This window comes from Strix aluco, chromosome 1 (genome assembly GCF_031877795.1).
Source record: "Strix aluco isolate bStrAlu1 chromosome 1, bStrAlu1.hap1, whole genome shotgun sequence".
NCBI classification, from domain to species: Eukaryota; Metazoa; Chordata; class Aves; order Strigiformes; family Strigidae; genus Strix; species Strix aluco.
The window spans coordinates 53,699,488-53,713,081 of NC_133931.1; the positions used below are offsets into that span (position 1 = coordinate 53,699,488).

Consider the following 13,594-nt stretch of genomic DNA (forward strand, 5'->3'; position numbering starts at 1 on the left):
GTAGAAATGTATAGTATTTTTAAGCTAAAGGTTTAGACTGTGGGTTGATGCCATTCAGTGGGAGCATAGCTGTAAGTTATACCAGGGTACCATCTACACCTTGTTTCCATTTGGGAATGCTATGATTTAAAAACAGATGTTTGTCCTACTATTTGCTTAAACTAGGTAAGACTGTTCATCCATCAAATGTCACATACCATGGAATGTGATGGTATGTGTAGCCTCTCCAAGACTGCGTTTAATAGTTGGTTGGCATTATTTCCCATTTTGACTCAAAAGTGAAAGTGTGAAAGGATGGTCTTGGGAAGATCAGACTTGCTTTGCAAGCCATTTTCATTTGCAGCAGCTTCACAGTTAGTGTCTTGCCATGGTCAAAGGGAGAGCATTGGGGGATTTGCCTTTTACCTTCTACCATTAAAACCGTATAATTGCTGTTGCCACAGTACCTATCACACAGACCTGTCAACCATGTCCTGTTGCAGAGTTAAGAATGCACAAAAGTTTTCAGAGTAATGGTTTCTTTTTCTATCGGATTCTTACTGCCAAATATTTTCCTCTCTTTCATCTGAACTTCATCAAGAATTTTAGGCACGTAGCTTTTAATGTTGCAATTATAGTAGGTCTAAAGTGAAGGATTTTTGAACAAAGTGACTGCAGGAAGAATTTAATACAAGCTGTTTAGATCAGAAGTTTCTTTTTTGAAATTACTTTTGTCCTGAGAAAATTTATTAAAGGCACTTTTCCTCTCAGTGATCATTCAGGATATGTACGCCCTTTGCCAGTGCCTCGTAGTTTAAATAGTGATATCTCATATTTTGGAGTTGGAGGCAAACAAGCAGTGTTCTTCGTTGGACAGTCTGCCAGAGTAAGTAAATATCAATCTTTATTTTAAAACATTTTTACATCAGATTGTTATTATCTTGGCTTTCAATCACAGCATTAAATTTTTTTATGTTCATTTTAAATCATTTTGATTTTTAAATACTGTTTCTTTAATAATATTAGATGATAAGCAAACCTGCAGATTCTCAGGATGTTCATGAACTTGTCCTTTCTAAAGAAGATTTTGAAAAGAAGGAGAAAAACAAAGAAGCAATATATAGCGGATACATTCGAAACAGAAAGGTAAATAGCCTTAATACTTTCTCTTTTTTTTTTTTTTTTTTTTTTCCAATTAAAAGCCTTTCCCAGGTTAATATGATTTCGCTATGTAATATTCTTGTAATGCTTCTCTGGGGATATCTTCATCTTATTGAATCATTTGCACCCTGGAGTATAAAAGAAAGTGATGAGAAACTTGAAGACACTATATCATAAGGCTTTATTTGTATGTGATTCTTTTTGCAGTTTAGCTTAAAGAACAGAAATGCCATACAGTTTGATGTACCAGGTTAGGAAAAATATTTTAAAATACCTTTCTAAGAACGACAATTGCTTTGTTACATAGGAAACATAAAGAAAAAAAATGCCACTTCTATGAAGTAGTAAGGAATAAATTAGGGAAACAAACTGTGCTTATGTAGAATAACTAACCTGCATATGGGAGAAAAGTCCAGCCAGATCAACAAAACCCAGTGGTTTCACAAATCTTCACTAATTTTGTAAAAGAAATGAACTACTTAGTTGAAAACTAAAATGAACGGTCCTGATGATTTTCATGAAGAAGAAAAGCTTAAGCAAAAGTTGTAAGGTAAGGAGGAAGACCGAAAACAGTTCTTTGGACATTTTTGAGCAAGGAGATAAAGACAAAGATACAGCTAAGGGTACACATGGGAGCATAAGTAGGTGCTGTGTATGACAAGGTCATCAGACCTTGATTATAGTCCATATCTTGTGAGTTATATCAGTGTTCTTGGCCTTTTGTATGGGTGAGAAAGGAACATGGAGTAAATAACATTTTTATCATACCAGTGTTGAGTCAATGACTTGTGACAAAGAATTGTCAGAAATGTGCAAGTTTTATTTTTAATCTCTGTGCAATAGAGATGAGAAGGTAGAGTCACAGAAATAGAAACTGAAAATAAAAGCAGACAAAATCTGTTTTTTGTAGAAGGCACAAATGCTTTCCAACCTCATTTGATATTAAAAAGGGAGTGTGGGGGACAGAAAAGTGGAAAATAACAGACATTAGTTGGAGGAAACTAGCTGAATGAGATGCATAGATACTATTAAAGAATTCAAGAAGTGGTGCAATCAGCTGTTTGAAAAGTTGTGATGATAATATAAAATGAACATTAAGCTGATGCAGGTAAAAAATGTAATTTGCAAGTAGAGTTCTATTAGAGGTAAAAAATAACTTGTAAATATCCAAGAGGGAAGAGATGATGTGAAGCATTCAAGTAATATAAGTGAAGTGTGTAGATAATGAATAGACAACTCAGGTCTCAGAAATTTTTACAAATCATTGAAATATCCAGGCCAGGTCATTATATTGATGTGAAATTAAATGTGTGAATTTGTCTCTCTAATGTCTTGAAAAATGGTCTGCAGTGCACATAGGTGATCAAGAGAATACTATGGCAGAAATAGAAGTTGTAATGGGTTACTGCACTGTTAGAAGAATAATTGAATCTTTGAGGCATTGAGTTGGTAAAGGAAGTTACTTTTGCAGAGAAATCAAGATGTAGTATCAAACCTAAGGCATTCTAGAACAAGACCAGAACACTGAAGAGAAATGGCACTGGTGGCACCCCCAGCCAGTCATCTTCTGTTGATGGATAATAGGCACCTGCACTCGCTTCCCTGGACCATTTAATATTGCCAACAAGTAAATACTGCTTTTCTAGTTGAGATGGATGCTGGGAATGTAGGGGAAAGTGCCGTGGTAGTTTGTCATCTGTAGTCAGAAGGCAACAAAAAAATTCGGGAAGCATTTTGAAGGCACTTTCACTCTGTTAATTGTACAGGATAGCACTTGTTCAACATCAGTGTACAGCTTCTAGGTCATTGGTCAAATCATACAGAGGTGAGGACCAAGCAACTCCAGCTTTTCTTATTATCTATGATCTCATTACTAGCTTAGAAACAACCCCTTGCTTGGATGCAATGAGCAAGACTATTAGGTTTAAAAGAGGCTGTGCTGTGAGCAGAAGACAGCATTTGAAGAATTGCAGTCTTATTTGATGAAAGTTCCCACAACTGGTTAAATTATCCTGTTGGTTAAGGAGAGCTGTTTGATTCCCTGGGGAAAGTAAGTCTCAGTAGAACACCCTTGACTAACATATTTCACCACCTACAGTTAGGTAGGATGTATCCTTTCATGACTTAGTGATGTTTCCTTTTTGCCTACTTTCCTGCAAAACAAGGCATGAAGCTGCATTTACTACAGCATGAAAAAGCATACCTTCTCAGTTTTACCAGTTGTTTGCAATTGCTATAAAGATCTCAATCTTTGTATGGAAAATAGCTTCTTTTCTGGATGAACCAAATGTAAAGGATTATCCACTGGTCCAACATGAAGCATAACATCAACTGCTGTGTTTCTATGCACCTTAGAAACCACCTATCATAAGAGTAGAGTGCATCCATGCAGGAAAAGACAATCAGGTCTTTCTGGAAGCAGGAACTTCTGTTTTCTGTGAGACTACTGGATATTTCAGCTGGAACTGAGGGTTCACCCTTCCTCTTTCACAACACAAGCATGTTTCTTCCACTTCATTTTCTGTTATAGAAAGCAGTCCATCCATTTAAAAGTAAATTTTTTTTTTTTCTGGCTTGGTTTTCTTAAAGAAGACTTAGATCTTGTACACAGTTCCATTTGATGGATGAGAACATCGATATCACATAGTGCCACATTAAACATGATTAAATGCATTTCTAGATTGAACACTTAAAATGCAGTGATGAAAGTGAGTTGAAAATGAACCAGATCAGGTATGTCAGATTCTCAGTTCGCTGACTTTAATTTGGAAGCTTTTATTTTAAGCATTAATCCTTTGTGATACTTAGCATCATGTGTTCTATATTCTTTTCCTGTTTTTTAATCCTTTTCGAAGCCGATGCAAGTTCAGAAACTGTTTACATTCCTGCTGTTATTATTTTACTCTCTTTGTAGCCATCTGACTCTACTCACATCACAAGTGATGATGAAAGATTTCTTCATAATCTAATATTAGAAGAAAGGGATAAAGAGAGTTTTACAGCAGTTGTCATTACAGGTGTACAACCAGATCATATGCAATACTTGAAAAATTACTTTCATCTTTGGACAAGGCAGCTGGCGTAAGTTTGTGATTTAAAAGTTTTGATTTAAAAGTGGACTACTAACAAAGTCAGATAATTATGAATTACTTCATTTTTTTACTTAGTCAGTGGCTTTATTTCTGTTAAGGCTGTTGATACATGTTTTGTTGATGCCACAATTAGTCTTCTTAGCTAAGTGATTTTACAGAAACTAGCATAACTGAATAGGGCCCCCGTCTAAACAAAGATGTTTACAAACATAAGTTTCAGTGTGATTTGATAAATTGATACATAATTATCCAATCAAATTATTAATAACCTTTTAAATAGTTACTAATGTAATTATTATATATCTCATTATTAACTTGATAAGTTACTGTTCTCACAGCTGTGCTCCTAACCTTGATATCTACCTTTGTGTTTAGTTTTCTGGGGTTTGGGGGTTTTTTTTTTGGGGGGGGGGGGGGGGGGGGGGTTAAAAAAAACTGCTGCTTCATCCCAGTTTAAGAGGGAGACCGATATATGATACTGTCCACTAATTACTATAGTAGCGTCATCAGTGGACCTGCAGAGCTTGGAGATCTAGCAGTCTGTGATACCTGTGAATTGTGTGGTTTTATCTGTTAAGATGATGGATCTATTTGTGAATATAAACTGAACTATGAAGCCATGGCCCAATTTTGAAATCTGGCAAACCACGGAATTTGATTTTCAAGCTATAATTTTATTTTTGTGTTACCTATAATGAATGAAACATCATTCGCTCTTGCATGTAAGAACTTGTGGCTGAAACCCTTTTTAATGTTATGAAAATGTTGGGGTACATCTACTTTGACAAGTAACTTAGGTCCCTCATTAGCTTCTAGGTGCTCTTCTGGTGAAGACCCACACTTAGGTGTGTGTTAGTTCATTCCAGCAATCTCTTGAAGTGAAAGAACTGCCTCCATTTGAGATGAAAGCCAGATGCAGTTATTCAAGTATATGCCCTGTAGCTATTACAGTGAAGCCAATCAGATTTAGCTTCCCAGTGCTACACAATCCTGCAACACTATTTTCAGCTGTAGTGGCCTTTTTCCGCTCAAACATCTCCACATACCCTCCTGCCATGCCTTTTGCCAACACATGCATGATACCAGTTTCATTCTGCTCTAATGGGCTACAGCACAGCCCTCATACTGTTTCAGATGCTTTGAAGTGGAGGGAGGAGAGATGAACCCCCAAAATAATTATGTCTTAAGGCCCATGAGAGCACCTTTTGGGGTCTGGAGGAGATGCAGACAAAATGCTAAGCAGTTTGTTAATACCGATCTACTCTAAAGTCCTGAGCAATGAGATCACAAGAAACTTTTGTCTGGGAACCAAAATTTCTCCATGGTGTCCATTTAGTGCAGTGGATGTCAGAAGCAAAGCGATTATAAACACCTGCAGGTGCATTTAACTTCATACATTCAGTCCCATTGACTTGTATAATCTCATTTTTCTGCAAATCACCACCCTGAGGTTTAAGGACTTAATCTTTGAAGTTGGAAGAATTAGCTAGCTTGCTGAAAAGTTGAAGTCAATGGGCTTAAGTTCCTCAGTTTTCTTAAACTTCGTATCTCTATGAAAATAATCTATCTGATGGTGTGGGTTTTTGGGAGTTTCTTAAATGAGCACAAGTACTGTTAGAAGATAATGTTTACAAATAGAAAAAACATTTCTAATATGCAGATCACATCCATGACTGCTGCCTCTATTCAAATAGGATATATTTACTTTTTTGTAAATAACTTAAGAATAGTGATTGTTAAATGCTTCTATTACTATTAGATCATCAATACAAAGCTGATACCAGAAACAATAGGTGCGAAGCTTTTTGGCTTTAGTTCATTTCCAGAGTGCAGAACAAATTACAGTAGTTTTATTAATTTACACTTTGATGTAAAGGATCGGTAGCCATGTAACTATCATAATTGGTTTTACTTATGTATTATTTTCCAATTCGTAAGGTTTCTCAAAATTTTATCAAAAAATTGATCCTAATATAATTGTACATGAAGGAGATAAGTCAAAAGGAGTGAAAAAGAGTCACTCTGTTTACTTAATCTTCTGTACCGCATATGCATGTTGTCATGGAGTTGATTTATAAAAATGCAATGAACTGGTTATATTTTAATCAAAATATTAATTAATTTAGGTTTTTGAAAATTATAATGTGCAATTTTAAAATTTAACTTTCTGAGATTTATTTTTCATTTCAAATGTATTTCAGACATATCTATCACTATTATGTCCATGGACCAAAAGGAAATGAAGCTAATGCTGTAACAAAAGATGTAAGCCCTTTCAACAACATTGACATTCAGGTAAGAGGTTTTATGCTTACTAGTCAGTGTTCTTCTTTGATGACAACTTATTTCATATTGTGCCTGTTTCTCTTTAATCATGCATTTTGAACTACAGCAGCATTTTAAGATATGTACGTAATTTAATTTTTTAAAAATAACACTGTTTATCGTTGCAGCATAGGAACTAATTAATTTTGCTAACAGTTAAGATAAATGTCACAAATACTAATTACTGTAGGTTTGTTGGTCTGAGGAAAATCAACTTGTTTTATTTTTTTCCAGATTTCAATGTTCGAAAAAGGAAAAGTACCAAAGATTGTCAATCTTAGGGAGATCAAAGATGACATGCAGACATTGTATATAAATACTGCAGCAGATAGTTTTGAGTTTAAGGCACATGTTGACGGAGAAGGTATAGTGGAAGGCATCATCCGATATCATCCCTTCCTGTATGATAGAGAAACATATCCTGATGATCCATGTTTTCCATCAAGTGAGTGAAATGTTTTGCTGGTTGTCACTCCTGTTATAGACAATCTTACTACTCTAAATGTTTTAATGAACTAGAAACTAGAACAATTTAAATTGAAGTGTAAATTGTTTTCTAATTTGTGTTGTGGCAGAACAGTTCATATTCTTTTGGATGAACAAATCCTGTGAACAAATTGACTGTTGTGGTAACTCATTTGTGTAAACCTGAACCTTTTGACATAATGCCTTCTGATTTCAAACTATAAACTCTTAGGGAATGCAGTCTGATTGAAACATTTCCACTTTCCTGTTAGATCTTTGCTCTGAGAAAGTAATGAAACACCAGTAATTTGATTCAAGAAATGCTAACTTCGGAATACCACAGAGGACAACATGTAGTCTTAAGTGTTTAATTTAAAATTTGTTTTATCCAGTCTTGATGAGTTCTGAGATGCTAGGGTTTAAAATAGTTTGTGTTGGTGATTTTTTTTTTGACAAAACAAATCTTGAGTTTATATGTGACAAGATTTTATGATCTTAGAAGAACATCAGTTGTAACTAAGCGGAAAAGTAATATTTATTCAAATTTTAAATTCACAAATTTGGTAGTCTTGGAAATGTTATACAATCCCTATTTAAAATTTTTCCTTAGCTTTTCTTAGTTTTTCTGCTTGATATTTCTTAAACAGAAAGAAAAATCCTAATATTGTATGTACCTAGCTTGATATCATGTGTACTGCTACTGTGCTTAACTTGTTAAGTATAGATAGTCCTTAATTTAGACTGTGCTGTTTTTTGATACTATATTAGTTTTTTAAAGAAATTTGTTCATGGAGACTGTCTTTTTTTTTAATCAAGAATTAAACGATGATGATGATGATGACGACTGCTTTATAGTAGAAAAGGGTGCCAGGGGAAAAAGGCCTATTTTTGAATGTTTTTGGAATGGAAGATTAATACCATACACAACTGTGGAAGAGTAAGTGGCAATCTGTTTCTACAATGTAAACCAGGCTGTTTCTATAAGGTAAACGTCCCTTTATAAAGAAGGGGTTTAATGTCTTTTTCCTTTTGTTTTAAGTTTCGACTGGTGTGCTCCTCCAAAGAAGAGGGGATTAGCACCTATTGAATGCTACAACAGAATTTCTGGTGCATTATTTACCAATGATAAGTTCCAGGTCAGCACAAACAAACTCACTTTCATGGATCTGGAGCTGAAGCTAAAAGATAAGAATACTTTGTTCACGAGAATCTTCAATGGACAGGTGATCATTTTATTCTGTTAAGTATTTCTTCTTGGCAAAGTTTAATGCATATATGATACAGAAATGGTTACTGGTAGTTTCTTCGTGTCACTGAATATTGCCTGGTTTCTGAAGAACTTTTACCTTGGGCACTTTTGCAGGACTTCATAGCAAACACTTCTCAGTTTTAGTGAGTAGTAAAGCTGACTTTAAATCTGAAAAAAAGATTTAGTCTTTTTCCTTCTATTTTCTTAAACAGTAACTTTGTATCTAGCTTTATATGACAGTTTTTGTGGAAAGACCCTCTTCATAGAGGAATGTGAGTGCTGGGAGAAACATTTTCTCTGACTTGAAGTATAGCTTTCCTAGAATTTTGTAGTGTTTCTAAGCTGAAGAATCTTTTTTTTTTTTTTTTGTACAATATCACTCTTCTCCTATAATTGTTTATATTTCTGAAGTTGTCAGATTTAAGTTTTGTAATATGTTAATATGTATTTCTCTTGTAATCTCTTTATAGGAGCAGCGAATGAAAATTGACAGAGAATTTGCTTTGTGGCTCAAAGACTGTCATGAAAAATATGACAAACAGATAAAATTCACAGTTTATAAAGGAGTAACTACACGTACTGATTTACCATCCAAAAGAATGCAGAGCCCTTGGACAATGTATGCTGCAATAGAGTGGGATGGGAAGACATACAGAACTGGACAGCTTGTAAGTTAGTTGCTCACTGATGTTGGCATTTTGTTTGTTTTGTAATAGAGGACTTGAACCCTGTAAAAGGCAAATACTATACATTTGATGCACAAGGAATGTATTGACGTTAATTGTCTCTTCTCTTTACAGGTGAAAACTGTTAAGACTCTTCCAATATTCTATGGAAGTATTGAGAAATTTTTTTTGTATGGAGATCATGATGGAGATATATTTGCCACTGGAGGAGAGGTTCAAATTGCTTTGGTATGACAAATATAAAAAGGATTCACACACCTAGTATGCCTGTGGAATCTTAAAACATAATCCTGGGTCAGACTTGTTTAAATGACTTTTAAATAACTGTTGAAAATTATGATTTTTTTTTTTTTAAGATTCAGCAATCTAGAAATAATCAGACTGCTTAGTTACATTAATATTAATGTAAATATATTAAATTATTAACAATTATATGATTTATTTAAATTTGCATGTGAAATAGAGTATCACAGTTGGTATCGATAGTATGTTGTGCATCCATTCTTAACCCTTGTGGTTTCAGCAAATTTTAGAACAGTGTCTTGTGGAGTCACCAGGTAGTATTTGTTCACATATCACATTATGTTTATGTCTACTTGTCTAGTCCCTTGACAGAGAGGTACTTCTCTGACATACTGTAATCTGGCTGTTTATAACTGCAACTGCGCTCAATTTTTTTCAGGAACCTCAGGCATTGTATGCTGAAATGAAAACTATTCCAATCTCAAAACTTGACAGAACAGTGTCTGACAAAGCTGTTAAAAAATACATAGAAGATGAAATGGCAAGGTAAGCTCTAAATTCTAATTATTTACTTGTGAAGTTCCTAATAACAGTTCTAGCATTTCTTCAGGAATAAAAAAAAGTTCAGTTTTATTCCCAAATAGGAAAGCAGTCAGCTGTTTCAGTAGCAACAAAAAAACCTAGAACTCTAAACCAAGAAGAAATAGTTCATTGGTTTTTTTTTCCAGAAAAAATAGATTTGCGTATATTCTAGTAAAGAGAAGTCACCCTGTTTTTTAACTCAAAAAAACCTGTTCATTCTTTTGTTTTCACTAGACTTCCTGACAAATTATCAGTAACATGGCCTGAAGGAGATGAGTTATTACCAAATGAAACAAGATTTGCTGGTACACCAATAGGTATATTTTTTTTCTTCCAAATACTAAAAAGTAAAATATCAATTTAAAATTAGGTTATGCACTTTTGTTTAAAAAATAATCTCCAATCTTCAATCACTTATAATACACAGCATGTTTTAAAAGTACTTTTTTTTTTTTTTTAAATACAGGAGCATTAAGAATAGAAATTTTGAATAAAAAAGGAGAAGCAATGCAAAAACTCCCAGGTACAAGTCACGGAGGTTCAAAGAAACTTCTTGTTGAACTCAAGGTTATTTTACATTGTAAGTATTTCAGTATATTTAAACGAGTCTTTATTAATTTAAAAATGCATAATGGATATTTCTTTGTGTATATACATATAATACACATTAGAATTTGATAGATGGATATAGCTTTTAATTTTAAGGATAATATCCCATCAGAGTATGTAGTACTTCAAAGCCATATTTCATGAAATGACAATTGCTTCAATGCCAAATGTTTAATGTCTTAATGCTATATTATGATTACATCTTCTGTCACATGTAAGAAGGACCTATCAGTTCCAGGCTGTCTACTTAATATGTATAAGAACACAGTTAAAATAGCTAATGCTTCTGTAATTAACATAGCAATTCACATGAGCTGCATAAAAGTAGTGAACAGACTTGTTTAGTATCTAACATAAAGTCACTTCAGCATTTTAAAAGATCAAGTTTCTTGTGAGTTACTATTTTGTGGTTTCCATTTTATGGGTGCTTCACTTGATAGTCATAGAATCATAGAATGGTTTGGGTTGGAAGGGACCTTAAAGATCATCTAGTTCCAACCCCCTGCCATGGGCAGGGACACCTTCCACTAGACCAGGTTGCTCAAAGCCCTGTCCAACCTGGCCTTGAACACTGCCAGGGAGGGGGCATCCACAGCTTCTCTGGGCAACCTTTCCAGTGCTCTTCACCCTCACAGTAAAGAATTTCTTCCTTATACCTAATCTAAATCTACCCTCTTTCAGTTTACAACCGTTACCCTTCATCCTATCACTACACTCGCTGATAAAAGAGTCCCTCCCCATCTTTCCTGTAGGCCCCCTTTAAGTACTGGAAGGCCTCAATAAGGTCTCCCCAGAGCCTTCTCTTCTCCAGGCTGAAAAACCCCAACTCTCTCAGCCTGTCCTCATATGGGAGGTGCTCCATCAACAATAGCAATAACCTCTAGACATATGACATATACAGTAGGAAAATCCAATTCCTTTATCTGATGAGAGTTGTAAAAATACCTTTCTGAAGCACTGAGGTTACTGTAATGATATATGTCAAAGGAAACCAGATGAAAGTAACTTAGCTTCAGTTTAGTATGTGTGTCATAAGACTACACATGGTATTTTAATGGCACTTGTATGGGGACTGTCTGCTGTGCATAGCCATTGTCCAAGGTAGTGTGCTGGGACGTAAAGGATGGAATTGAAAAAAAGCGTTCGCGTAATACGAATTATCAGATTGTATTTGCCAACAGCCTGGGAAACAAATCAGTGTTTTGTAACCTTAACTAAAGTAGACCATCATGACTTTAGGATGTATAAACTTGAAAGAGGCGTGGTGTTTTGTCAGTGTTGTTGCTAGGAGAAATAAAACTAAGTTTGCTCTTTGCCTCCGATCACTGAAAAGTCTATCTTCAGACCTTTTGTGTCTCCTGACCCCTTTGATTCATTGATGGAAATTTGTACTTACAACTTTTTACTGCTTCCTATATTAACTTTTGTTTCTAGTCAATTTAGGAATCACTAGTGTAATCCTCCTGTTCTTCACCAGAACAATGAGTTAAGTCCTGTAAGTGACAGTTTGGGCACAGCACACCTGCCAAACTCAAACCCCTAGTCTTTCTTACAATATAAAGCTCTCAGTTGTACTAAAGTGCTTACACATGCGTACAGGCCAACAGCAAACATCTTATAATGTACAAAAAGTTTCTCTTCTCTTTTGAGAATACCTGGCAAAATTTACTGCAGGCTGCCAAAAGACTTGAGCTGTGAGCAACTTCTTATCTGCTCTGTTACTGGGTAGCCATATACAAGGTTCAATTCAAGATTAGGGTTTGAATTAGGGTTGAGAGAATGAGAAAGTCAAGGGATGCAGTGGGGATAAAAGGAGCTCCTAAAGCAAAGGGTGGAATAGCAGAACTAGACTGTGAGAAACTTCCTGTCTGGACTATGGCAGAAGCACCTTGTCCAGAGTTTGGACAAGGGAAGTGAGGCTAGCAAGACGGCTAGGATATGAGAAATTTTTTATCTGGGCGCTTGTAAGGTTTGGCCAAAAAATAAGGTGGGAGTTATGGGTTAGAGATGAGAGGAAGAGAAAGCTGAAGGGTCTAGGTGGATCAGGAAGAGAAAGGCGCTACCAAATGAAAGAGTAGGATAAAGAGAAAGAGACTGCCTATGGAAAGTGTCTGCCAAAGGGAGGCATGGACTGCCAGGAGAACAGGGCTGTGAAGTTGGGTTTTTTTGGTTTTGTTTGTTTGGATGTGTCATGGTTTGATCTCAGAGGGCAACTGAGCACCATGCAGCCTCTCACTCCCCCTTCCCCCACAGCACTGGGAAGGAGAAAGTAAAGCAAAGACTCAGGAATCGAGATAAGGACAGGGAGGGATGACTCATCCATTATCATCACAGGCAAAAGACAGATTCATTGGGGGGGGGAAAAAGAATAGAAATTTAATTCAGACACTAGCAGCAATGTTTAACAGAGTTAGGACTGTGAGAAGCATTACCACATCTGAAAAACACCTTCCCCCCACCCCTCCCTTCTTTCCAGGCTCAGCTTTGCTCCCACTACCTCTACCTCCTCCTGTCCCAGTGGTGCAGGGGGCAGGGAATGGGGGTTATGGTCAGTCCTGCTGCTTCTTTCTCCTCATGGTAGGGGGGGAACTCCTCGCATTTTTCCCCTGTTCCAGCGTGGTCCCTCTCTCACAGGAGACAGTCCTCCACAAACTTTCTCCAACATGAGTTCCTCCTATGGGTTGCAGCGTTTCCGTAGCTGCTCTGGTGTAGGTCACCCCCGTGTGTTGCAATCCTCCCAGCGATGAACTACAACAGTGGGGGCTTCTCCCCACAGAGTCCCAGCCTCTTTCAGGTGCAGTCACCTGCTCTGGCGTGGGGCCCTCCACAGGCCGCAGGCCGGCATTTGCTTCACTGTAGACCTCCATGGGTGGCAGGGGTCAGCCCTGCCCTCTCACTATGGGATACAGGGGGGCTCTGCACTGGCACACCTGCCCCCCACTTCTTCTTTCTTCCACTGACCTCAGTGTTCACACAGGTGTTCTCCTCACAACTCCTCCTCACAACTCTCACTCCTCCCAGGTTTCCCTTCTTAAGTATGTTATCACAGAAGCACTGCCACCGTCACTAACTGGCCCAGCCTTGGCTAGAGGCAGGTCCGACTTAGAGCCAAGGGAACTTCAAGAAGCTTCCCACAGGCCACTGCTGTAGCCCCATCACCTGCTACCAAAAATGCCCTCCACTCACTCAAACTCAGCACAGGA

The 13,594-nt window shown here is 36.6% G+C and overlaps 1 protein-coding gene across 3 annotated transcripts in view; it reads left to right on the plus strand.

Moving 5' to 3' along the window:
- Positions 1-13,594, plus strand: part of SMCHD1 (structural maintenance of chromosomes flexible hinge domain containing 1) — an 89,466-nt gene that overhangs the window by 22,768 nt on the left and 53,104 nt on the right. For all 3 annotated transcript variants that reach the window (XR_012622898.1, XM_074821325.1, XM_074821312.1), the window contains exons 6-17: positions 751-865; positions 1,006-1,125; positions 4,055-4,221; positions 6,434-6,527; positions 6,792-7,002; positions 7,839-7,959; positions 8,062-8,245; positions 8,742-8,939; positions 9,072-9,185; positions 9,640-9,746; positions 10,017-10,099; positions 10,249-10,362. Coding sequence is in view for 2 of the 3 variants with exons in the window: in XM_074821325.1 (XP_074677426.1) it covers positions 751-865; positions 1,006-1,125; positions 4,055-4,221; positions 6,434-6,527; positions 6,792-7,002; positions 7,839-7,959; positions 8,062-8,245; positions 8,742-8,939; positions 9,072-9,185; positions 9,640-9,746; positions 10,017-10,099; positions 10,249-10,362 (1,628 nt within the window). In the remaining variant the exon portion in view is untranslated. The remainder of the gene's footprint in view (positions 1-750; positions 866-1,005; positions 1,126-4,054; positions 4,222-6,433; positions 6,528-6,791; positions 7,003-7,838; positions 7,960-8,061; positions 8,246-8,741; positions 8,940-9,071; positions 9,186-9,639; positions 9,747-10,016; positions 10,100-10,248; positions 10,363-13,594) is intronic.